This window comes from Oratosquilla oratoria, chromosome 20 (genome assembly GCF_046742065.1).
Source record: "Oratosquilla oratoria isolate Oo_2021 chromosome 20, ASM4674206v1, whole genome shotgun sequence".
NCBI lineage: Eukaryota > Metazoa > Arthropoda > Malacostraca > Stomatopoda > Squillidae > Oratosquilla > Oratosquilla oratoria.
Window position 1 is genome coordinate 50442540 of NC_134796.1, and position 27695 is coordinate 50470234.

Consider the following 27695-nt stretch of genomic DNA (forward strand, 5'->3'; position numbering starts at 1 on the left):
CGTGGTGAAACCTTTGAACGGGCTGAGCAAGAAGGGATGAAAGTATGAAAGGAGCGAGTAGAAGACGTAAGGCTGATCTGCTACCTTACCTAGCAACCTCGCCCTGCGCCCGAAGGGAAAAAAAAAAACCACTTGATGAAATTGTATTTTACAGTGACTCTGCTCATGGTATCATCTCCGGCAGACATCAGCCAAAGTGAACAAAGACGGGAGTGGGGGTAGGTGGGCGTGGGGTATCCATGTAGAATTTTTGTGTCAAATAAGTTATCTGTATCTACCTTGTAACTGTGGAGATGGATCGGGTGTCTACCTGCGAGTTTACTGGTAATCATTTTTAGGGCTGGAGGAGAAGGGTGATTGGATTACGAGTTGCCTCACCGTTTGTCCACCAAAATTGTACCATCACACAATCATCCGCTTTTCAATGTTCCAAATCATTCTAACATAATCTATGCCTTTGCATTTATTAGTTCCCCAGAAGCAACATCTTAGTATCTTTATATGGAAACTACTGTCTCCTCTACTTAGTCTGCTTAAGTTGAATACATGTTAGACAGTTCTGTGGCACTTCACACAAACTAGTCTATGTGTGAGGAAGTAGTAGGGAGTGGGAGAGAGGGGGAGTGGGATGGAGTAAGGGAGAGCCCACAAGTTGGTATTAATGAAAGAAGTCAAGTTAATTGCTATCGAGTAGCTCGATCAATACTGGAGTATAGGACTCTGAAACTGATCTGAGGGGACGGACTTTTTTTCTTCGATCCTTTGTCTTTCCTATGTCTTCTGACCTGAAATCTATGACGTTCTCCAAAAATATATATAAGACCAAAATCTAAATAGAGAAGTAGATAAATATAAATGGAAGAAGAAAAATTAACAAGTTAATACGTAAATAGGTAAATGACTAAGTACATAACTGAATAAAGAGATCATAATCAAGTAAATTAATGTATAGGTAAGCACAAGAATAAATTAACAAATACATAAGTACGTAATCATAATCATCAAGTAATATTCTTTCCCACAACGCCCAACCCTAACCTCTCTCGAGCTATAAAAAAAGAATAAACAAATAAATAATAATAATAATGAAAAAAAAAGTATTCCTGTGTGTCACCTTTACCTCATTTTCTCTCTGAAACCACATTTCACGCAGAACAAGGAAAGAAAAAAAAAAAAGGGGGAAAAGGAAGACAAACCTACAATAACCTTGCTTGCATGCCACCCCGATCCCCTTCTCTCCCAAACCGCATTCCGCCCAAGCTTCTTGTTGTTGTTGTTATTTCAGCCGTCCTCGTGTTCTCTCCCCGCAGGTCAGCTGCCCGGAGGCGGAGACGGAGGTGATGAGACAGACAAGGAGAAGGAGGAGGAGGCCGAGAGGGAGCGTCTGGAAGCCATCAGAGAAGCCGAGGATCGACGCAAGGAGAAGCACCGCAAGATGGAGGAGGAGCGGGAGAACATGAGGCAGGGCATCAGGGACAAGGTAAGGACACAACAACGCCAGGATACCCTTATTTCCCCCCCCCCCTCCCTTTTACGTGATGTACAACTTTGACGAGAAAAAATGTTCCTCAGGTTATTGCCGGGGTTTCCGCTTTGGGGACTCGCGGCCACCGACGCCAAACTTGTCAAAGAAACAAGACTTTCACGTTGGTGATACGACCAATTTATGTTTATACTATTGAGATCACCCGAGCCTGATTGGCAGTGTGAGAAAATAACTTTTTTTTTATATAGCATTACATATCTTTATCATATAGAAGCCACACAATATTGGTAATCAACAATATATATATATATATATATATAATATATATATATATATATATATATATATATATATATATATATATATATATATATAATGTGTGGGTGTCATGGTCAGGTTTGGGTTTCCGCGGTAACACCCATTACCTTTTCCACCTTCTAACGATTGTGAACGCCCGAACACTCTTACTGACAACGAAGGTTTAAAAGAATTATTCCAAAATGAATACATTATGATCAAACATCAATGCCACACTATGATCAGCTAGCTAGATGACATAACAAATGTATGACAAAAATATTGATAAATAATTTAGATGAAATTAGACCAACTATGAATTATTTCGGTACAATTACCTAACTGAAACCAAATATAATTATTGTGATGAATATTGCGTTGTTGCTTAATGGAATATTGACACTTGTCTAAGATCAGCTCGTATACAATTCCCAAAACAGATTAATCTTTCGAACATGCATGTTATGAAACTGTTAACAAAAGCAAATATTTCAATTAAAGGAATCTAAGCAAACATATTTGTTTACATCAGTTATATACAAATTCTTTGCAATTTATATATATGTATATATATATATATATATATATATATATATATATATATATATATATATAATGTATATATATATATGTCTCTCTTTCTCTTCATCTCTCCCAGTTCCTTCCACTCTCTCTGCCTTATTCGGACTCCCTATTTTCCCTTTGAATGTAACCGTCCTTTGACTTAAGAACCAATTTTTCCGTAATTAGTACGAAATCCATTAGCTTCCCTAATGTCTTGCTGATGGAGGAGAGGAGCCGTATCGTTTGGCAGTAGTCAACCTCCTTTTGCGCTCTTCTCCTCCGTGGACGCTGCCAGACGATTCGGTTCGATTCCGTGTCTCCTGTATGGTAATGAGAGCGCTGCACATGCCCCGTCGCGATTGACCCATTCTATCCCCGCTATGACCTCTCCTTCCAGGCCCTGTTCACACTTGAATGGCGCAATAGCCGCGGTGGTACCGCATAGTTAAGGAAAAACTGCGCGGTTGTGGGCCAACGCCTCCATGGACTTGCATTGTGATTGAACGAAGAGTCTATTTCCGTGGAGCCCCGCCGTAAGGAAGGAGGTCATACGCAGCAGTGAGATCCCTCCCTCTATTGGTTTTGAGTTCAGAGGGACGTGTGTCAGATGGAGTCTGAAATGCACTTCGTCATTCTGCCCAAACTCTGCGAAACAAATGAATTAGGATACACAGAAGCTCAAAACTTAAGTGATGTATTGTCCCTCTGGCGCCAAATCCAACAGGGTTGGCGGCACTGACGTGGGTCAATCAATGTTGGATTTTTTTTTTCTTCTCGCCAAAGCCGCCTCCCCATGGAAGCCGGAAACTGTCTCCTCGACCTTTCAAGTTTTGTGGCCCTTACGTCGACCTATATGTTCAGTAGGATTTTTTTTTACACGGGACTAGATAGGATGTAATCACTTTTTTCTTAGTATTTAGTGCTATAAATGTTATATTCTGAGAGACGTAACTAATCAGGGAGAACCTAGAATAGATTAACATCTTGATTAATACACATTGTGTAAACATGAATAAAAAAAAAATAGCCATGACAAGATCAACTGTAACATGTTGAATTCGCCGTCCTGCGGACCCCTTGGTAGGTTTCTGTGGCCCTAAGGGGTCCACGGGCCCCCACTTGAAAAGCATTGCTATAGATCTCTCAAAGTAGAAACACGGCACTGATGACTGTTGTGTCAGTGTGGACAGTTTGTCACCGGCTTGCAAGAGGAGGTGGTGGATGAGGAGGAAGAAGAAAAGGCGGTGTAGGATGAATAGGAAGAGGAACAGGAAAAAAGGAGGAAGAGGAAAAGGAAGATAAGAAGAGTTAAAAGTTTCTCAACTTAAAAAAGATCCTGAAAATTGCCCGAGGATAGATAAGATTAGTAGGATAAATTAGAAGGGGAGAAGGAGGTAGATGGTGAGAAAGAAGGAAGAGGAAGAGAAAAGAAGAAGCAGGAGCATTAGGAGGAAAAAGAGAAAGATGTATGACACCAAGAAAGATCTTGAGCCCAACCCCGGAGTCCAAATGCTCCTCCTGGGCTTCCCCTCCGGATGGAGATGAGGGTGTTGATGGGCTTTGGAGGCGAATGACGGGGGAGGTGTTCCCTGTCGACATGTGACCCTCAGGATCCCTCCGATGGCTGGGCGCCCTTTGCCGTCCCCCCTTTACCCTTTGCCGCAAGTCAACTTGGGATGATGCAGAGGCTCGCCAGACCCAGGGTTCCTCGACATCCCGGCTGGCTGCCCATTCTTTGTATTATGCAAGACTTTCCGCTTTGTGTCTTGTTTATTTTGTCCTTGCTCTGCAGGGCAAGGGGAGTGCCAACGACCAAGCGAGTAAAGAAAATATATATATTTTTTCTTTAGGATGAGAACTTCATTTACTAGTTAAATGTCACTGCTCAGTCTCCCTTGGGTTTCTTGTCCATTGTTGTTGCTCTCTCTCTCTCTCTCTCTCTCTCTCTCTCTCTCTCTCTCTCTCTCTCTCTCTCTCTCTCTCTCTCTCTCTCTCTCTCTCTCTCTGTCTCTCTCTCTCTCTCTCTCTCTCTCTCTCTCTCTCTCTCTCTCTCTCTCTCTCTCTCTCTCTCTCTCTCTCTCTCTCTCTCTCTCTCTCTCTCTCTCTCTCTCTCTCTGCCTGTCTATCTCTGTCTCTCTCTCTCTCTCTCTGCCTCTGTTGCTCTTTTTCTTCCTTTCTTTCAACCTATCTGTCTGTCTTGAGTAATTTCTGGATTTGTCTATATATGAAGCACAAGTCCCCTATCACTACGATCCACGAGCCAAGTGACAGGTTGGATACGATCGCGCTTTGCATGAAGCGAGCCCACGTTTGCTTTCCGTAACTGCTATTCCCCTTGGCATTACGAGCACACAGGGCAAAGGGGATAACCTTGGACGAAGCATCGCACCTTTTAGGGACGATCTCCGCGCTTTTTCTTTTTCCAAAACTCGCGCAATAAGTTTTATTCGGAACTTAAACAGACCCGCAAATTGGAAATCACCCAATCACTGATACCAAGAACTGAGCTATTTAGATCATTCCAGCGAAGAGCTGAATGGAAGGCAGGGAGGGAGGGAGGGAGGTCTGTCGACCCACAAGTGGGTTAAATTAATTTTTGAAGGATAATATTACCAGGTAACCAACCGTCCGACGAGTGAGTGCCACTCGAGGGACACGTTCCTTAGACTCCGCCTCTCCTAATTAGTTTCTTTTTCCTTTAATTCTTCTGTTTTGGGAATCTCTCTCTCTCTCTCTCTCTCTCTGTCTCTCTCTCTCTCTCTCTCTCTCTCTGTCTCTCTCTCTCTCTCTCTCTCTCTCTCTCTCTCTCTCTCTCTCTCTCTCTCTCTCTCTCTCTCTCTCTCTCTCTCTCTCTCTCTCTCTCCCTCTCCCCCCCTCCCTCTCCCTCTCCTTCCCTCCCTCCCTCCCCCCCCCCTTTGTCTCTCCAGGATGTGTTCATGTATAAAGACCTGGCACATAATGTTTTCTTTGGATTTGGTTTCGTCAAGGGAGATTTGATTCTTAAATATTTTGAGAGTTTGGGTTCTTTTATGGAGACGTATCTCATATTTCCTTTTCGGTCTGTATTCGTGTGTGGAGACCTTATTTGTACTCCTTTCATGAAGAATTCGACTTCTTTAGAGAACCAACTCGTATTCAGTCGGAGGGATAGCCCTCATCTGCGAGGATACAGACTCGTATTAAAATTCGATTCTCCTGTGTGGAGATCGTCCTCGTATTTGTTTTGGCTTTGGGGTCTGAACTTTAGGCTTAGCTTTCCTAACACACCTAAGTTAAAAAAAGATGTGTAGATGCATATATATATATATATTCCACTGTGCTGCAAGTTTCTATATTACCTGACTAAAATCGCCTAGTTTCAACCAAAACAAACACACAAGTCAACAACAACAGTGTATGAGGTGTGGGAGGGTGCCTTTAGCCAAAGTGAAAAAAAGGTTGGGTGACATCCTTTACGTAAAAAGGAAACTGACGAGCATACACCTGATATTTTTGTTCTTAGTTGTTATACGAGCTTCTACTATGTAATGTACAGTTCGCTGGTGGTGCAATTGGAAGCGTCCTCGTATCACATTCGCTTAGTTGTGGGTTCGAGTCTCGCACATCTCTCTGATTCCCAGTAGTGACTGTTACCTGCTCCAACAGTCCCTCAAAGCGTATGTACACAGGGCAAAGGTGACGGTTTCGGCCGCAGCTACTACTCAGCGCCTCATGGCGTAGACTCCTCACCAGCGTACTGTACTGGGTTTGAAAAACATAAAATAAAACATTTTCCACAAGATAGCTCCGAACGATTGTATCTCAGAGGAACCTGGGCAGAATGCACGGTTAAACAAGTAGAGTTTGCCGAGCCACAAGCAAAGGGTTTGCCAACACTCACAAACGCCCGCCCTCCACCATAGAGACTGCACTGTACACTCGGCCCTGGTGGCTGAGGGGGGAAGGGAAGGTCAAACGATGGCTGAGATTGTTTAGCAGGTTACACTGGTTAGGGCACCGCTGGCATGAAGAACGTCGTCGTTCTGGTGATAACGGTTTAGTGTCATGGATGTAGCAGTTTTGGTTAAAAGATATAAAGTATATTTTGTGTTGACAGCTAACGTTTCTAGGATAAAATATATATATATTTTTTCTTTTCTGTTTTCTCCCTATTTTTCTCTCCCTTTGTCTGTTTCTCTCTCTCTCACACACACACACACACACACACACACACACACACACACACACACATAAACACACACACACTCACTTTCTCGCTGTCTTTCTCTATACATCTCCCCTTGTTTTTTTTTCTCTCTGTCTCTGTCTCTCTCTTTCCGTTTGCGTAGTCGTTTCCTATTGTTTCGTTGATTCCCGGAAGTGACCTAACAGGTTTCCCACAAGTTGACCTCTGCATTTCCCTTCCGCTTCTTTTCCACTCTGGTCTCGAGGCATTTACCACTTGGGTCGTTAAAGTGAGGCATCAGCAGTTCCAAGGTAAAACTCTCTACAATTTTTCTTTCCGCTCTTTTTTCGTTTTTTCTTTTTAGTTTTTTCTTTTTTGTTTGGAGGATCCCAGTCTCCTTTTCGTCAATGTCTGTTGTCATTCTCTTTTACCTTATTCTGCCTGACACGATACCACAAGGAACCTTTTAGTCCACAGAAAAGGTCAAATGCAGAAAAGAACAAATAAACAAACAGTCAAACAAACATAAAACGACAACAAGTTGACAAACATCTCTGTATTGTCGTTAGATGCTTATACAGTCAATGGTAAAACTTTGAACTTTATTGAAGGAGAGTTCATTCGTTTATTGACCATGTAGATGGCGAAATTATTATTTGCCTTTTCCTTTGTTGCCTTTGTACTTGTTTTTCTTTTCTTTTTGTTCAAATATAACTGCGTGTTTGCTGCGCTTCGTTTTAAAAAGTTTATATATTAAAGCTTTTTCAATGCTTTTTCTCAAACACTCAATCAATCTTTTGCCTTACCAGAAGAAAGAAACAAGGAATGAGTTCTAATGTCGTAATGGTATTTTTGAGATCTATTTTTTTTTTAATTTGTACTTAAGTTATGCTTCTTGTTAGTTTTATATCTTTTATAAATTCAGTAGTTAACAATCAATTCTATTCTGCGTTTATCAAAGGGACTCTATGAAGACAGCGGATCCCTTTCACCCTTTCTTCTTTCTTCCCAACATTCCAACGCTTTTTGCTCTTTCTTGAGTCGGTTATTCACTAAATGCTCAAAATTTCTTTTTTCTTCAAGGTATTTTTTAAAAACTGCGAGGAAATTAGAAACTTTTCCTTATTATTCATTCATTTGTTATCAATTAGTTTAGTTTTTCTGTCTCAAAAGAATGCTTTGACTCTCACCGAAAATTTACTTTTACCCATTGGTACTCCTTGTAAATGGGCTGAGTCTTTTATAGACAGATTTTCTAAAATCAACATTCGTTGAGATTTTTCTCCCGGAGCCAGTATTGAGAAATACTTGACGCATCAAGAATATTTCAGTCATACAAATATATATGTATATGTGTATATATATATATAATATATATATATATAAATATATATGTATATGTATATATGTATATGTATATGCAAAGTAGACCACTTGTATATATAAATATAATAATGTATAGATGATATATATATATTATATCCAGTGCAAAAATATACTTTTTGTATACATGTATATATATAAAGCGCTCTGCGTACATGTCAGTATATTTTGTATATGTATACATTGTATATATGTATACATGTATACATGTTTTATTATGTATATATATATATATATATACACATATATATATATATATATATATATATATATATATATATTATATATATATATATATATATATATATGCAGAAACCACTTGTATAATATATATATATGTATACCGTATGTATTCGTATATTCAATACATTATCAGGGTATAATGTATATATAATATATATATGTCACATGTATATATATATGGTGGTAGAGGAACTATATATGTCCAATGTTACATGTATATATAAGAATGTACTTGCTATATTTATATATAAAAAAATTATGTATATGTATATATACATAAGCTTACATTTATATATATATACAAAACTATATATATATATGACATGACTCAATTTATATATATGTTTATGAAATATGATATGAATTTAAGTATAGGTATGTATACATGTATATATATATTTTATTATATAAAAATATTGTATATAATACATCTGGAATCGGGTATATATTATACCTTTCCCAGTTCCTATACATGTATATATTATTACCTTTGTCATTTTTTTTATCCTTTGTATACTGATGATGGCTTTAATATATGTATACATGTGGTATACATGTATATTATTTTACATGTGGTATCTGTATGTATTATTGTCACATGTATATATGTATATGTTTTGCATATATTATGTAAATGTATATATATATATATATATTATGTATATGTGAATATGTATATATATGCATATATATATATGTATATATATAATATATATAGATATGTATATATATAGTATATATATACACATATATTTATATATATATGTGTGTGTGTGTGTGTGTTTTTTTTACTCTCCGCCCACTGCCCTTCTGATCGGTTCATAGAACATAACACCTCTCTCTGGCTTGACGTCCTTCGACAGCCGGTGCAATGGTCGGCGGGAAAATTCCATTTTCCTCCTAAGGGCTTTACTTCCCATGTTTATGGTCTGAAAATGGTGTCATATTTCCAATACAAGCTGCGGGCGGATTCTACCGCATCCGCCTGCGACACTTGATTATCCTTTATTAGAAAATATATATTACTTAACCAAATGTTATCGCTGAAATCCAAGGAAATTCCTCGAGATGTTGTTTAAACTCTCCGCCGAGCTTGAAAGGGGATTAGGGAAGAAGGCCGTCGAATCCTCTGGAAAGGAAAGGACAAATTAGACGGAGACCCGAGACACCAACTCCGAAAGACTCGGACAGACTTTCAAAGATTTTGACAGACCCCGACAGAAACAAACTCCGACGGACTCCGACAGACTTTGAAAGGTTCCGACGGACCTCGAGAGAAGCAAACTCCAGCGGACTCCGACAGTTTGAAAGATTCCGATAGACTCGTAGGTTAAGCACATCTGTTAAGGGCTTAACAAGTTGCATGACTGTTTCCTAATAGCGTTTTCTAAAAATCCGTTTCATTCGTTTTGACCGCGGCCATGGATGGTTAACATCACACCATGTGAAATAAGATACTCGCCCCTCCCCTTCCCTCCTCTCCTCTCGGTTGTTGTCACATTTTCAAATCCTTTGACTCTCTCCTATTGGTTGGCCCTAAGTTGATTATCAGTTTGATATACTCTCTGATATCATATACGTTATGATACGATTATGTACAAAAAATTCAATAGTCATCTTTTAGGGAAAAGTCGGAGGGTAGACTATATATACAGTCACACACTGTGACAAACGATATTTTTGTATGATAAAAATCACAACTAAAAGAGTTTTTATGCAAATATAACTACAACAATATTCACTTTAATGTGTTACCTGGCCTTAAATTACATTCTCTATGATTTTGATTTTATGCCACAAAACCAGGCATTATTTGTTTCCATTAGTTGAGATTTATATGCAACTAAATTAATCCGTACCATTTTGTCAACAATTTCTTGCGCTTTAGGAATTCTGGATATGAAATATTACATGAAATTGGTTCTACAGGATGATGAGTATTTCAAATTTATTTTTCCTAATGATAACTCTTTCCAAGAACAACAGATCCAAGCACAAACTTTTTCAAAAATATTTTCCATCTTCTCATATTTCTCGTTCCTTTGACAAACCCGACATCGTATCTGCTGAAATTATATTACACCATTTCTAATATCCTAAGCTCATGTCTTGGACAAGATGACATCTTAGGCTCCTTTCACTCGTATCGATGTTTTGCTGCGCGCCATCCACGACACGACGTCGTGCTCTCAAATAACCACGGATGTCTATGAACGCTTTTACACGTGGTCGTGGTTGTGACGTGTGACAGCGTCCATAGACACCCATGGTTATTTGAGAGAACGACGTCATGTCGTGGGCGGCGCACGGCGAACACTCGATACGTGTGATATGAGCCATATCTACATCTTCTGGCAAGGCATACACGTGAGCACAGATCTTTTTGACCTCTGGGTTTCCCTTCAAACGCATAAAATCTCTTGAAGCAGACAAACGAACATACGAGACGCGAGAACTGGTCAAAAGATTCATCAAGATAATTTTTATTTCTTTAACTTGCTCGGTGCTTTCCGTCAGCAAAACAAAATTGCCTGACGGCAGAGAGAATAATGATGGACAAAGTGATGTACTCTCAGATGAATTGAATTTTCTGCACATAGCCAGAATAAAATTCGTAGTTTTGTTGACAAATCGGAAAGGAGAAGTCGTCGCAATGTTCAGGTCAAGGTCGGTCGTGTGAGGAGGCAGCAATTGACTGTCCTCCTGGTCAGGTGTGATTAAGATCAAAATAGAGGAGGAAAAACATGCCTTCGGGAAAAGTGCTATTTTCTAATTTGCATGTATTTTTATGCAAATACCATTTCCTATTATTATCAAATATTAGATTGTTTCAGAAATCGTTCATTAATTTCAATTTGCTTCATTAGCTCAAACAACTCCGCCTGACCTAAAAGGTTAATTAACTAAACGCAATTTCCGCTGACAAACTGAGTGTAAAGTCTGCGTTGTTTATCTTTTGCACGCAAACATGGATAACCCTATTACCATAGTCGACTCGGAAGAGTATTATGAGAATTGAGGTTGACGGAAGGAAGAAATGAGCAAGTCTTGACTTCGAATTCATATGATATCTGTCCTTTTCGTTCCGTATGGACCATATGATGTCGATGAAAGCACAGTTGTCATTGTACTGGTATCATGTTACTCAGTACTACTTACTGCATGGTCGAGGTTTTCGGTGACTGTAATTGTTCCCTTTTTGGTTACTTTTTAGTGAGAAGGATGTGTTGTACAACAAAGATGAAATAAAACCCTTCGAAGGTAACGTGAACTCCTTTGGACTCGATAGGTATCCAACTTGTTAGGGATCACTGAGCCACATGTTCGCCGTGCATGATGTCACTGCAGTGTCAGGAAGTTGTGGAAGCTGAGGAATGCCCCCAGTGTTGTGATCGTGCTGAGACGCCACACACCATACCCATGCCTGGGGAGTGGGGCTCAATGGCCTGACCTCAACGTACGAGTCAAGCAGACCCTAACCCAAGAAGCTACACATGGTCCGCGGATATCTCCCACAGTGGCAAGGGTGCATATACTTTTTCACGACTCGTGGGATAAGTGGGCTATAAACCCAGCAACCATTCTCCCTTCGTTTGTCTCCGCGATGAGTGTCGGCGTGGGTAAAGCGACCCTATTTGCACGTGGCATCCCACCATGGCCTTTCTGGTGAGAATGGGCTGGTGACCTGCCCCCGCCAACACCATCAAACCCGCTACGCAGGCGGCCGGGTTGGCGTATCCTCTACATGAACTGACTGGCCATGCGGGGGCGTTTCTTTGAACCTGTTTGCCGATCTTGGAAACATAAAGAAATAGATATATATTCATTTTCTTCTTGGTAGGGTCTTGTGTTCCATAAATACGAACCAATTCTCCAAACTCTCCACTGGCAAGCTCTCCACTGACTCATTATAAAGAACAATCATTATCTATCATAGCTTTTGTCATTCAAAAATCATAATTTCTTTCCCGAAAATTTCGAGTTTAAGTTTGGGGCGCCTCGTTAGAGGGAGGACTGTTTGTGCCCCCGACCCGGGCTGATACTCCGTTAACGGACGGATATTTCCTTAACGACCACTGGACGATTTCCAATAATTAGTTTAACTACTTCTTCTCAATAAACTTTTCAAGTATTATTGGATTATTCTCAAGTTTCTCTTCTCTTTGATACTGATTTCTCTGGTGGAGACCCTCGTCTTTGCACATTGCAGAGATTGTAATGCTCATCTCCACCACATATTTTTAATTCTCTGTGTTTTCTCGAGACGTTCATGTCTGTTGTTGTTTTTTCACGATACCGACCTCATTTAGGCTCACCTACAATCTCTCTTCTTTGATTATTTCCATATGTGTGTCTTTATACATTAAATACACACAAGCGTGCACACACACACACACACACACACACACACACACACACACACACACACACACACACACACACACACACACACACACACGCACACAAAGGAAATTGGAAAGAGACAGTAACTTCCTAAGCGCTTTCGCGTGATTCACATCTTCAGGGGGGATACAGATGAAATTAGTAGTACAATCAGGTTTATAAGACAAGAGACTAAACACTAGGAAAGGAACTGGCAATGCACAAAAAGTCACAAATAAAAAATAATACATCTTGGAGAACTACACAAATCACCAAATTACTTTTGGTCACTTACAACCTGATTACAAATTTTGCTGATGATGAATTTATCTAATTTATAAATGTCACCACTGATTTTAGGATTAGAACCTTCAGAATGTTTTATAATACTACTTTCTATAATGCTTCTATTGACAAATGAATTACGAGAAAAATAGAAGTATAAGTCCAATTAATACGATGATTGAAGCCTTTTCATGTGAACAAATAGAGCATTGAAAGATTTCAATCATTGTATTAATTGGACTAATGCTTCCTCTATATTTTCTTTAATTCATTTGTCAATAGAAGCATTATAGAAAGTAGTATCATAAAACATTCTGAAGGTTCTAATCCTAATATCAGTGGTGGCATTTATAAATTAGATAAATTCATCATCGGCAAAATTTGTAATCAGGTGAGTGACCAAAAGTAATTTGGTGATTTGTGTTGTTTTCTAAGATGTATTATTTTTATTTGTCACTTTTTGTGCATCACCAGTTCCTTTCCTAGTGTTTAGTCTCTTGTCTTATAAACCTGATTGCACTACTAATTTCATCTGTATCCCCCCTGAAGATGTGAATAACGCGAAAGCGCTTAGGAAGTTACTGTTTCTTTCCAATTTATATATATAATGTTTGTATGCATTGATACATACATTCATATGTACATACAAAAATACATAAGTGTCTGTGTGTGTGTGGGTGCTCACATACATGAAATATGAATAATACCTGATATATGTTACTATTTTCGAAAACCGGTCTAAGGGGCTTCGATTTCCCCTTCTCGTGTTTTCTAAAGACCATAAAATTTGTTTGAGTCTGTGTGTTCATCTCCTTCACGTTCTCCTAGCCTCATGATTAAATCCCATAAATGTTCTTTCTCTGTTCCCCTCTCTGTATCATGTCAGCCTTAGGATTCTCCTCTTCTCATCTGTAACAGTTTTCTTTGTTTTTGAGAGACCTCTCGTCAATTGGTTTCTTAGACCTTAATACAGAGTGCGGATTCAAATATCCATAATCTTTCCTTTAACTTGTTTTACCCACCCTCCTACCCCGTCCTTCTTCTACCTCCCTTTCATATCCAAACTGCCCCAATGATCCCTTACCCCAATTCCGCTGACCTCTTTCCTCTTTCCTTGCCACAAAGAAACCCTCTCCAGGACTCGCTCGTTGCCCTCCCTCTCCTTTTCTACGCGTCTCCCCCCTTTCCGCCTTTCCTCCCTTTCCGTCTTCCCTCTTCCACCCTCCCCTCCACTCCCCTCCTCTCAATGGGAGAACATGGAAGTTAGTAAACCTACAACCATACTGATAGCTCTTTCCTCTTCATCACAGCCTTAACTTGAATATATCACACTCCCACTGACCCAACTCCCATTACGTTCGTTCCCTAACCCCCCACCTCCTTCATTCTCTTGTTTCCTCTGCCCCCACTCCGAGCAGGAACCTTTCGCCTTACCAATTGTTGGTCAACCTTTTGAAATGTATATTTCCTTTAACAAAACATCCTCTCCTAACCTCTCTTGGCCTGCTCATAAGTCTGTACAGATGGAGACTAGTAATTCTCCAATGAGCATAGCAAGCCACTTTTCTTCCTCGGGTCCTGTTCCCTTCCACCAGCGTTTCTCTCCAAGCTGAAGACTCGAACCGAGGGAAGACGGTCACCCTCGTAGACCACAATTCCATCCACGTAGCGACACCAACCAGGAAACAAGCGCTGAAACTATTGGTTGTTTTTAAGAGAAAATTAGATAACTTTATGAATGGTGGTGATAGGTAGCAATGGACATGGAACTGCCTAGTGTAGGCTTTATGGTCTTTTAAGGTTTTTCACATTCTTATATTCTTATCTTCTCTCTACCCTATCCTATCCTCTTCCTCTATCTCTCCAACGCTCTTACTGCACTGCCCTTCTTACGAGCCCCGTTCACTTACCCCGTCTGTCTTCTCCATTGTACATTTACTTCCATTTGCATTCATTACAATGGTTGATGTTTACTGGGAAGCTATGGGAATATCACGCATCTTTACGTCATAAACCTAAGACATGACTGAGTCTTTCACGACATCGTTGAGTTATTCGTGTAGTGTTGTATGTACTTATAAAGAAAAATAGTTGCTACAGGGGACGCCAGCCAATGAAGTACTTGCAAATTAAACTAAGTGTTTAATATGCGGACATAAGAACATAAGAATGGGGGAAATAATAACAGACCATAAGGCGTACACTAGGCACTTCCATGTCCCTTACCACATGTCATCTCTATCAATAAATTTATCTAACCTCTTGAAACAACCGGTAGTTTTGGTGCTCACTACATCATGGTTACTAAGTCTATTTCATTCGTTAACCAATTCATGCCTATTTCCTTCTTAAACCGGTCTGGTTTTCCTTCGTATAATGTTGCAACCACTCTGATGACTCTCCTCCTCCTCCTCCTCCTCCTCCTCCTCCTCCTCCTCCTTATCCTCATCATCATCATCCTCCGCCTCCTCCCTCTCTTGGCATAGGTTCCTGCCCCTCGTGATTATTTGGAATTAATCCTTCCAGTGATCTTCCTCTTAAACCTCGCTTCCCCATCGGCATTCAAAACATCTAAAATTATTGTTCTTGGAAACAAATAACCTATTTCAATATATAGTTTTCTTTGTATATATATATATAATATTGTGTGTGTGTGTGTGTGTGTGTGTGTGTGTGTTTCATCCGATTTCAAAAGTTTTCTTCTCTTTGGATCCTGATTCCCTCACATCAGATATATTTCTTAGCATCCTATTTCAAATGTCTCCTTTTCTCTTGCTCCTAAATCCCTCACATTTTTTGTAGCCTTTCCTTCTAAACGAGAAAATATCGCCTCCACGCTGCCTCTGTTGGCCATTTTTCATAAATGATGAGAATGAACGTTTCGGTTAATCTCCAAAATACTCTTTTCTTGACCTTTCCTTCACGGTCGACGATCCTTTATTAATCACTCTCTCCTTTGTCCCTCATGCGGTTCTGTTTGCTTGTGTGTGTGTGTGTGTGTGTGTGTGTGTGTGTGTGTGTGTGTGTGTGTGTGTGTGTGTGTGTGTCTGTGTGTGTGTGTGCGTGTGTCCAAATAGATTTGAATGTGTGGTGTAATTTTTTTCTGTATATGTGATGAATTCATCTCACACTTGTGGAGTTCTTGCGTTCATTTGCAATCCTGATCCGAGACGGTATTTTATCAAATTGCTGACCGGCGACCAGATATCTCGCCCAGGCGTTCTGTGGGCGAGTCATGGTCGCCTTGGATCCTTTCGTGTTTTTGAAGCAACCAAAAGGAATGGTAACGGGGAAAAAAAAAGATTCTTCTTTGATGTACGTAAAGTAGTATTCATATCTATTACTATGTAAACACGCTTTGGATGCTTTGAGGACCGTCTTTACTGTCATCTTGCTCTCCCTCTGTCTCTCTCTCTCCCTCTCTGTCTCTCTCTCTCCCTCTCTGTCTCTCTCCCTCCCTCTCCCTCCCTCTCTCCCTCTCCCCCTCCCTCTCTCTCTCTCTCTCTCTCTCTCTCTCTCTCTCTCTCTCTCTCTCTCTCTCTCTCTCTCTCTCTCTCTCTCTCTCCCCATCTCTCTCTCCCCATCTCTCTCTCTCTCCCCATCTCTCTCTCTCTCCCCATCTCTCTCTCTCTCCCCATCTCTCTCTCTCTCCCCATCTCTCTCTCTCTCCCCATCTCTCTCTCTCTCTCTCTCTCTCTCTCTCTCTCTCCCCATCTCTCTCTCTCCATCTCTCTCTCTCTCTCTCTCTCTCTCTCTCTCTCTCTCTCTCTCTCTCCTCTCTCTCTCTCTCTCTCTCTCTCTCTCTCTCTCTCTCTCTCTCTCTCTCTCTCTCTCTCTCTCTCTCTCTCTCTCCCTCTCCCTCCCCTTCCCCCCCTATTGTTCCCTTTATCTTTCTTCATTGATTTTTGTCTGTTTTCATTCCATTGCTTGAACTAACGAATCCACGAAGGAGATATACTGTGACCTGCGTTGGCTCCTAAAATGTCGTTGGCTGATATTTTTGGCTGAGTGTCCGTGGTGCAAATTGGTTCCCGAGTGTTGCCTGACGCGACATTTCCAGCCATGGCATTATCCAAAAGATGACGTAGGTGAGTTGTGTGGTTTATTCAGACATTCTTGGCTGTGACCTTTCCTTCTCCTTTTTGCAACGTTTTCGATCGGTTCCCCGCGGTTACGTCACCTTGTGTTGGTGTAGATGTCTCAAACACAAAGTTCGTTTAAAGTTGGTGCACAGTTGCCAGCATCTGTAACTGATACAATGCTCTTTTTTACAGAGTAATCTTGCAACGTTTTCAAATGACCCTCGGTTACGTCTCCTTGTCATAGCTTTCTCAAACCGAGTTCGCTTTGTTTACAAAGTAGTTTCACGCTACCCCAACTCCAACACTACTGAAGGTGCCAGTCACGCAGCTAAATCAAATAATCTGGTAACAGCCAAAATAAAAGATTAAGTATCCTTTCCTTCTAACTTTTTTCCTCCTCCTTCTTCTTCCTCCTCTTTCTCTTCCTCTTCATTTTTCTCCTCCTGTCCTATTTTTCTTTTCCTAACATGCGTTTTTTATTGTGGGAATAACACGTCGAGATCTCCTGGATTCCTATTGGCTGCAGTCATGCGAACAGTTATGCAAATTGGACCGCTATTGGATGAAATGACGGCAATCGTTACACCCTTGGCTCGCACTGATATAAATCTGGTTTTGCAAGAATGCATGCACACTTTACACACAGGCACACACACACACACACACACACACACACACACACACACACACACACACACACACACACACACACACACACACGTATATATATATATATATATATGTATATATATATAGTATAAAGTGTATATGTGTGTATATGTGTATATATGTATATATGTGTATATATGTATATATGTGTATATATGTATATATGTGTATATATGTATATATGTGTATATATGTATATATGTGTATATATGTATATATGTGTATATATGTAATATATATATATATGTAAAATATATATATATATATATACATATATATATATATATATATAAACGATGGTAATTCCAAATGTAATGTTTCCCAGTTTTTTTCATTGTAACTCAAAAGTTAAAGAGCTAAGAAGGCGGGAGCGGCACTAATAAAATGAGCGGCTATTTTTTACTCCAGAACTTATTTCTCCACGAAATCACTCCCTTCTCGATGTACCACTTTCGCCAGCGATGAGCAAGGGCTTGTGCATGGCCGCCCGGAGCGCGGTTTGTCACTCACATCTCTGTCGCCAATCCGGAAACGACGAACTTATCTCCTAACTGTTCTGACGTCAACTGTCTCGGCTCCGTAAACTTTCACGGAGCGCCAGTGAATGTCGATTGATTCCACTTCTGCTTGAAAGAATTCATTGACGCATATTTGCTTCTGGCGCACATCCATGACAAGGAATATTTCATTAGACGGTCACATCTCAATATCTACAACAGAAAGATAAGAAATTCAGATTATGAACACAAAACTTAAGTCATAACAATGCCATGAAAAATTCCCTCGAATCCCTTGTTGCAGTATGAAAAAGAGGCATTACTTTTGGAAGGTATATATATATATATATTGTGTGTATGTATGTATAGATGTATGAATGTATACAGGTATATATGTATATATGTATCTATGCATATTCTTGCAATCTGAGTTGAAAATCCAGAACCTACATTATTTTTTATTCGTATTAGTTTGGCATTCGAAGCAGTTGATCCTTTGATTCTCTCTAACTCTTCCTCACTGGAAGAGTCAGAGGTCGCCTTCCGACCGCTTTTTTTTTAAATGTAGATTGACGGTCGGTCGCTGTGAAACTCTGCTGGCCCAGTGGGTCTGATCTTGCCCAGCCATGAAAGACTCACCGACCAAGTGTTGTTTTTTAGCGTATGGAAGCCGTTTTATTTATTCAAGACGCAAAATATTATCATTTGTAACAATTTGATATATGGGTTATCATCCTTTTACTCTTAATGCAATAAAATTACGTAACTGAAATAAGACATGTAGTAGAATGATTATTTTCTGTGTCTATTTTGTACAAGGATTCTTATTCCCTTATTTGATTTGCTTGGATGGATTTTTTTTTTAGAAAGGATTCCATTCGTTACAGAAATATTTGCTAAAATAACTTAAAAAAAATAATTCAATAATATTTTAGTTTGTTTGGCAATAATATTTAAGCTTGGAAAAAAGTAAATGACTTTTGCATTTGCTACAAAATTATTTATACAGGCAACGTTTAAAAATGAATTTAATTTTATTAGTATTCAAATTTGTTAAAAGATATCTGCTAAATTAACTCGTGAAGATTATACTTCGTTGCTATGGCGTTGCACCAATGCAATAAAGTGTATTTTTTCTGAAATGTTTCACAAAACTGTTGAGTACGCTTCAAGAGAGCAGATACAATTTTCTTGTCCTTTTCTTCAGCACTGAAGATGATCATTGAAAATATTGCGCCTGTAGCTTAAAAATTATTCTTTACATAGACTTGTAAATATCAGAAACAGAAGGATGATCAGCATACATAATTATTCTTTAGTATTTTCTATTTTGTTATTCCAATTTAATCTCGTATTTTATTCCATTTAGTTTTATTTTTTTATATATTTAGTAGATCCATATCTTTACTCAGATAATTCTCATTACGATGGGATCACTTAGTTTCTTAAGGTGACTTTTTTGGGGGGGCTGGGAGGAGAAGGGTAGGGAGGGGCGAAATGGACTAGCTATTTCATTCAGTTAAAAGTTAATCTTGAGGTTAGTCGAGTGTCTTAGCGGCCCATTCCCCTAAGATCCTTAGTGAAAATAAATAGATAAATAAACAAATGTCTGCCTCTCCTTGGCCAAAACTAAAAAAAAAAGTACAAAATAAGTCATCGTTCTGAAGAATTAAACCAGCTCTTACTTAATTTTGGGAGCAACATACTCAGCTGCACTGCAGTTACTCTATAAAAGTCGTTCTCAAATAGTGCAGTTAAAGATTTGATCTCAAATCTGGCCCCAGGACAACATTTCTTATCCCCTTTACAGTGGAGCTGTGTTCTGGGTGATGGTGGTGGTGGCGGTGGTGGTGGCGGCGGCGTTGGCGTTGTTGGGGTGAGGGCGTTGGCCCCTACCAGCACTTTGTAGTGGCATCAGATTTACCGGTGCCTAACCCTGAAGGCACTCGTTACCCTTACTGAATGCAAAATTACCCACCCTACCAACCCAAGCCCCTCACGGAGGATAATTTCCCCATATTTGGGAATCATTGCCTTACATACAACAAGACTGACCCGGATTTCAGGTTCTGGGAAATGCAGCAGTCGTCTAAGAAAATATTCTCAGTGAGAGAGAGAGAAACCAGCAACTTTCACGGAAAACGGATTTCCATCAACAGCACCCAGTTAAGGCAGGGTATTATAAGCTTGATCGTTTGTACATTTCACAGCTGAAGAGGAGCAAGTAACTGAGGAAAAAGAGGAGTGTACCCATTGAGAATTAATAGTCGTTGCAGCAAGAAGAAAGGCTGAGATGGTATGGGCGCGTGATAAGAAGGGAAGGAGAATATTCGAGAAGAATAAGAATAAGGATTGAGGTTCATGGTAGTAGGAGTAGAGGTAGCTCGGGAAAGAGGTGGTTGGATTTTGCAAGGAAGAATTTTGGTTCGCAAAAATAGACAGATAAACAAGTGACAACACAAAATGGACGGTAGGGAAGTAAACGTGTATGAAAGAGCGACTACGTTTGACATCCAGAATTAATGATGCCAATAAGAAGTCCATGCAGCTCACAGTCAAACTAACTTTCCATCAATCTTAGTAAAGTAAGAAAGAGGAAGATTGGAAGTTGGGCAGGAGGCGCTGTTTTTCGTGGGAGCGCGAAAGAAGAAGAGTAAGACAATAATGAAGGGATAAATGTAGACAAGAAATGCACCCCCCTGACATAGAGAAGAGAGCAAGGACAAAAGAATTACGATATACAAGATTTCAACTGTTCTCTAGACAAAGACGAGGAAGGGAAAGAACAAAGCAAAGGAAGCAGGCTGGGAAGGAAGGAAATAAGGAGGATTAGAGGATAAGGGAGAAGGAAATGGGCTAAGATGAATAGAAAGACAATGAGGAGAGCGATGAGGAGGAAGGGAATGAGAACGAGAATATCGGAAAGGACAAACACAAAGAGATGTAGAAAGACGAGAGAAAAAATAGAAAAAGAGAAGCGAGAGACTAAGGAGAAGAGGAGATGGATGAGGGGGAGAGGGGGCAAGAAAAAATGTAGAAAAAGACGAAAGGCCAAGGATAACAGCAGCAACGACAACGACCAAGCGTAAATGTCTCGGGTAATGGGTTGGCTGGGGATCATGGAGCGTCGGCGCGAAGCGAGGCGAACGAAGTCAGTAGTAGTGTGGTGCTGTTGCTGCTGCTGCTGCTTACGCCCCGGCCTCAATTTCATTGGCGCTGTTGTCGTTGCTCATCCTCCTCTCGCCCTTTATGGTTATTCTTTTTATCTCGACCCTGCCGCCGCCACGCCTGACTGCCTGCCTGCCTGCCTGCTACTCTTGCGCCCAGTGCCCTCCCACTGCCAAGGTTGAACGGTGTGGTAACTACTGCTCTTAAAACGACGACTGTCCCTTTTTTATACTTCTACTCCTTCCAAGCATTATTAACGCCATTTGTTAAGGTTTGGTAACTCTCCTCCCTTCCCCTCTCCTCTCCTCCCTTCCCCTCTCCTCCCCTCCTTTCCTCTCTCTCCCCCACCTCCGTTCCTTCTACTCCCCTCCCTTTTCTCCCCCTCACTTGTCCCTCCACACTATCCCCTCTCTTTGCCTCCCCTCCCCACCCCTCCCCTCCTCTCCCCTTCCCACCCCTCCTCTCCTTTCCCCTCCCCTCCTCTCCCCTCCCCACCCCTCCCCTCCCCTCCTCTTTCCTCCCTTCCTCTCCCCTCCCCACCCCTCCTCTCCTCTCCCCTCCTCTCCCCTCCCCTCCCCACCCCTCCCCTCCCCTCCTCTCCCCTTCCCTCCCCTCCCCTCTTCTCTCCTCTCATCTCCTTTCCCCCTCCCCTCCTCTTTCCTCCTTTCCCTTCCCCTCCCCATCCCTCCCCTCCCCTCCCCTTTTTCCCATTCCTTCCCCTCTCCCCCTTCCCCTCCGCTTTCCTCCTTTCCCCTTCCCCCCAGTCTCCCCTCCCAATTTCTCCTCCCCTCTCCTCGCCTCCCCTCTGCTCTCCTCCCCTCTGCTCTCCTCCCCTCTCCTCTCCTCTCCTCCCCTCCCCTCCCCTCCCCTCCCCTCCCCACCGCTCTCCTCCTTTCCCCTCCCTCCCCTCCCTTCCTTCTCCCCTCCCCTCCCTTCCTCCTCTCCTCCCTTCCCAATCTCCACTACCTCCCCGTCCCCTCTCCTCTCCTCTCCTCTACTCTCCTCTCCTCTCCTCCCCTTCCTCCTAATCTTTCCCCTGCCCTACACTCTCCCTTCCCTCTCCTTGCCCTCCCCGTTCCCTCCTCCCCTCCTTTCTCCCTCCAGTGTCTCCCTTTAAGAGTATTTTGTTTTTGCCCGGCGTCGGCCTATTTTATCTAGCTAATGTTCTGAATAGAATTGCCTGCTGTTCGCCAGCGTACCATATGTCAAGAAGAGTAAAAATTGTAACTACTCTTCTCTCCTCCTACTTTTTTAATTTTCATTCTCCTGTTATCCTCTTTCCTCCTCCTCCTTCCCGCTCCTCGTCTTCGTCCTTTTCCCCCATCCTCACTTTCAATATTTCCTCCTCCTACTAGCCCTCTCTTCTTTATCCTCCTGTTCCTCTTCCCGCTCCTCTTCTCTTCCTTTCCTTCTTCTTTTACTGTATCAAATATCCTTGCGATGGACCGAACGCGTACCAAAAGTCGCAAATGGCAAATAAAAGGTTAAAAAACTGGAGTTCTTTCGTTCATCTCCTTTTGTCTTCCTGATTTTCCAGCTTTTTGGTTTCTGCAAAGGCCTCTTACTTATGCAGTACTATTTTGGAGCCTCGTGTGCATTCCTTGGACACAAAACTAGATTGTCAGTCATCAAACAGCTCTCAAACTTTGTAGGCAAAGGCCTCTTGCTTATACACTGTTGTTTCTCAGCCTCATAGACATCCCTTGGAAACAAAAATAATTTGTCTAGCATCCACCATCTCCCAAGCCTTGTAGGCAAAGGCCTGTTATTTATGCACTGCTATTTCTTATCCGCATGGGCATCCTGTCGCCGCAAAGCTAGATTCTCTAGTATCCACCAGCTCTTAGTAGCTTTTGGTCTCGGGGACCCGTTCCCAACTTTCGTGGTTCCCTTGGGGTTAATACGATCCCATTTAAGAACCACAAGACCCCAGTCGTTCTGCACCCTGTCCCTTGCCCTCTCGCCAATTTCACCCTTCCTGTCTTTATCGCTACTTTTCTGTCCCTCGCCTCCCCATCCCCACCTGTGACCTCTTCCCTTCTTCACTCCTTTTCATCGACCGCCCGAATGCCTCTTTACCTCAACATCCAAGTTCCTTTAGCCCTCAATCTAATTAGGTTCTGAAATCCTGATCTTTTTTCTTCTTATTTAATCATGACTTGGGTACGTTGAGTCGTCGACTTAGCTATCCCACCTTATTACGTTCTCCGACAAATAATTCCTTTAGATAAGATGGAACAGAATACCAAGCAGATAAGTCCAGATTGACTCTGGCTGGGGCTGTGACGCAAGAGAAAATAAAAAAAAATGTGGAAGGCCAGCGGTTTCAGATCGTGGGGGTCGTCGTCACATGTTGTCGACAAATGGCATGGAGTGAAACGACAGACAAATAAAAGATGATTCATGTCTAACGTTATACTGTCAAAAGGGCTTGACGTGACGGCTGTTCAAACGTAACGCAAGCATTGCCTTGTAATAAATATATCTAGAGGAGAGAGTAGAGATATGGCATTGTTTTTGTTGAACGGGAGCGTTCAGAGGAGGGTGGAGCTATCCAGACGCACCAAGAAAGGGCGCGACATGACGTCATCTGTGACGTCACGACACCTGACGGATCCATCAGAACGAAACGTACGAGTCACTCTTAATTCAGGAGCAATGAGCACATCATAATTTACTCACATTCGTGTCTTCTGCGTGAGATCTTCACACACGCACACACACATACGCGCACATAAACACAGTAAAAAAAATGTTCAGCAAGCTAAAAATATACATTTTCTCAAAGGAGAAGAAAAACCTATTCTTCTAGTTGGATGTATAACTGTGCAGACTAACGCGTTCATCTTTGAACCTGTGGAATGAACTAAAGTTTCACTTTTTCCTTTTTCATACAATTTAAGATTGGGATGAAACTTTTCATTTCATGCCATCAAACTACTTTAGAAAGCCCTGTGGACATTTCTTCGGTAGAGAGAAGGCTGGAGATCATGTTTACTAATTTATGCCGTGCTCTTTGGGATAGAATGTAGTTGGGAATAGTCGTACATCAAAAACACAGTCAAAATATGGTCATTCCGAACTAAAAAGGAGACGGTGGAAATTCAGTCAATGATTTACTTTACCCCATGTTTACTTTCCTGTCAATGTTTTTTTTTTATGTTTTATCACCCTCTGTACCCTACCTCGCTATGAAGTGTGCCATCTCCTACATGCATTCTTTCATATTATAGAGTATTGTAATCTGTCTTAATTTATTATGACCTTATATAAGCATCAACATAAATATAGTAAAGTCTTATTCCAATTTGGATGTATCTACAGCCTTCCATATTTTAGATTCAAAATAATGAGGTGGACGGCCAAAAGAAAATGAAAAACAGGGAGGAGGGGGGGAAGGGAAACAAAGATGAAGATTTTTTTTCGCCAGGATGGAGCCTAAAAGTGATTTCCTGGAAGCTATTTCAGCCACCGTCAGCACAGATGGTAGACTGTTAAAAGATAAAAAAAATGTCGAGGTCTAGGGACATACATGGTTTACACGAGGTGGCGGGACACAAGTGGAAGTGATAAGGTCCAGGAAAGGAAATGGAGGGAAAGGGGAAGAGGACGGGGCGAGGGGAGGAAAGAACACGATGGGCGGGTGGGGGTCCTCCTCCTCCCTCCTTCTTCTTCTTCTTCTTCTTCTTCTTCTTCTTCTTCTTCTTCTTCTTCTTCTTCTTCTTCTTCTTCTTCTTCTTCTTCTTCTTCTTCTTCTTCTTCTTCTTCTTCTTCTTCTTCTTCTTCTTCTTCTTCTTCTTCTTCTTCTTCTTCTTCTTCTTCTTCTTCTTCTTCTTCTTCTTCTTCTTCTTCTTCTTCTTCTTCTTCTTCTTCTTCTTCTTCTTCTTCTTCTTCTTCTTCTTCTTCTTCTTCTTCTTCTTCTTCTTCTTCTTCTTCTTCTTCTTCTTCTTCTTCTTCTTCTTCTTCTTCTTCTTCTTCTTCTTCTTCTTCTTCTTCTTCTTCTTCTTCTTCTTCTTCTTCCTTTGTGTTTTTGTCTTTTTATATTGTCTTTTTTGTCTTCATTTTTTTGTCTTTTTTCTTTTTGGTCTTTTTGTTATTTTTTGTCTTTGTCTTTTCTTTTTTGTATGTCTTGTCTTTTTGTTGTCTTCTTTTTTTCTTTTCTTTTTTCTTTTTTGTCTTCTTTACCCCCTTTGTCTTCCTCCCTTTCCATTACAGGAGAAAATAGAGCAGCGGCCGTGAAGTGGAGGGCCGAAGAGGCCGAGGTGGACGGGGGAAGGGGGAGTTGGGTTTCAACATGCAAAGTAAACAGAGGTGGTTAAGATGAAAGGGAAGCTATAGGCGTAGTTAATGGACCATTTGGGGCGAGTTCGATCTCCTCTGCCCGTGATCGGAGAACCTAAAAGCATGACTGAAGAGCAGACAAGGTTATCTAATGTTCCGAAGGTGGAGGGAGAGGGGGAGGGGGAGGGGGGCGGTTAAGAGGGAGAAGATAAGGAAAGGAGAGGAAGACGAGATAGGGGAAGAACCGTGACTCGTGGCTAAATTTAGGGGGTGTTAGGATCTCAGGAATTTACGTTATAGTATGTTAGTTTTTTTTTCGTATTTTAATCACACGCATAAGTAAAGATTTAAAGGATAGAATGATCTACTGCACTTTGATGCAGGAAGCAATCTTCTTTGTGCCTTTTAAGAATTTATTGAGCTATTACCTTCATTTTGGCAATAAATCATCAGCTAGTTCAGTGGGAAGAGGGTGGAATGAGAGATGGAAGATGGGAATTATACCAGAGTTTGAGAATAATTTCTGTTCTCGGGGCAGAAGTCGTGGAAAAACTAAAGAGCCAAATTTTGAATTTTGACAGCGATGTTGTTCTAAGCAGACGATTTCATCCACATTGTTAGAGAAATCCCAAACCAACAAAATGTTAAAATCATTCTTGTTCCTCAGAGCTCAAAAATTCTGGAAGAATTTATAAATACAATGAAAATGCAGATATATAGTCAAACAGTAGGAGAAACTAGAAAATATAGGGTTTACATCACTCGAAAAAAGTCATCAAAAGTAAGCGAGGAAGCTAGTGGCCATCTTATTTCTACAAGTTGTAGCCTTAGAAAGGAAGCAGTTATATCGGAGGGGGACGAGATTGAAGGAAAGAAATATTTGTAATAGGTTTGATCAGAGTCCTTGAAGACTATGGTAAACAAATAGACCCGAGAGAGCCTTATGGATTTAGGCAAAATCGAAAAAGCAGATCAAACCCCGGCAGGCTGACATTTGAGAATGTTTGCGTAGCGGACAGAGCATATATGAATGGGCAGAAACTCGAGGAGAATAAAAGGATACAAGGAGCTCAGGTTTGCAGAGGCGTGGCGAGGAGGAGACGACAGGATGATGATGACACAAACGAAAAGAAAATGAACTGAGGGGGAGGTATGACAGAAGAACTTGGTTCACCACTCCACTCACACGCCATGCCATGGCAAGTGATGAGAAACCCCTGGCTGGGCAGAGCCCCGTCTTCCCTCCGACGTTGGGTCGCCTCCCCTCCTGGTCAGTGTTGTTGGAAACCAACGCAGCAAGTCTGCAGTGGGACTCGAACTCACGGCCACCTGATCATAAGTTCAATGCCAGATCGTGGGGAACTGCAGTCACTCGGGAGAGAGAGGACTAAGTTGGGAAGGCCTTCAGCCTCCCTTCTCGAAGGGTGTGAGACTTTTTATTCAATAAATCGAGCTGGGCGGACCTGAAGAGAGCTGATGAAAGAACAAAGGAATCAGAAGATAAAAAGAATGTAACGGAAAGCGTTGATGGGGGCAGGAGAGGGTTGTGTGCATATAGCCATGCTCCATTTTTGTTTTCGTTGATGCTGATTTTTGTTTCCTTTTGTTTATTTGTCCATTAGTCAAGATAGCAACTGCGCAGAAAAGTATTTAGACAATCACAACTTTGGTTCAATGAGAAGAAAGGATGGACGCTTCTTCGGGTTTCCTGAGTTCCAGAATTGAGACTCATTGCTGTTTAGGGAGCGGGGGGGAGGAGGAGAGAAAAAGGAGAAAGAAGAAGGAAGAAAGTGAGGGAAGCAGAAGACTGGAGGGAGGAAGACGAAAAGATAACGGGGTGATAAGTCAAATAGGTCATTATGGTTGTTATTATCGTTCTCTTACTTCCACCCCTGTAATCATACCACTTTCGTCTTTACTGTTGTTGGTATTGTCATCGTTGCTCTCGTTGTCGTAATAAAACGCTTTGCAGACGCCATGAATTTAAATGTAATTCAGTACACTCTGCTCTTCACGCTCATTCCTCCCTGTAAATTTCCATTTAAACACGCCAATAAACAGAGTTGGCTGCGAACATGCGCGAGATGTTGGCGGGAGCGTAGGATGTGTAAACAGGAAGGCGTAATAACAAATCTTAATTTCTCCGCGTTTATCATGGAGTCCTTGTTAGCCCCTTCATTTGTTTCAGCTCT

General features: G+C 41.2%; 1 protein-coding gene across 5 annotated transcripts in view; it reads left to right on the top strand.

Annotated features, from left to right (window-relative positions):
- Positions 1–27695, top strand: part of cpx (synaptic transmission protein complexin) — a 446894-nt gene that overhangs the window by 338911 nt on the left and 80288 nt on the right. For all 5 annotated transcript variants that reach the window (XR_012967375.1, XR_012967376.1, XM_076204089.1 and 2 more), the window contains exon 3: positions 1311–1480. Coding sequence is in view for 3 of the 5 variants with exons in the window: in XM_076204089.1 (XP_076060204.1) it covers positions 1311–1480 (170 nt within the window). In the remaining 2 variants the exon portion in view is untranslated. The remainder of the gene's footprint in view (positions 1–1310; positions 1481–27695) is intronic.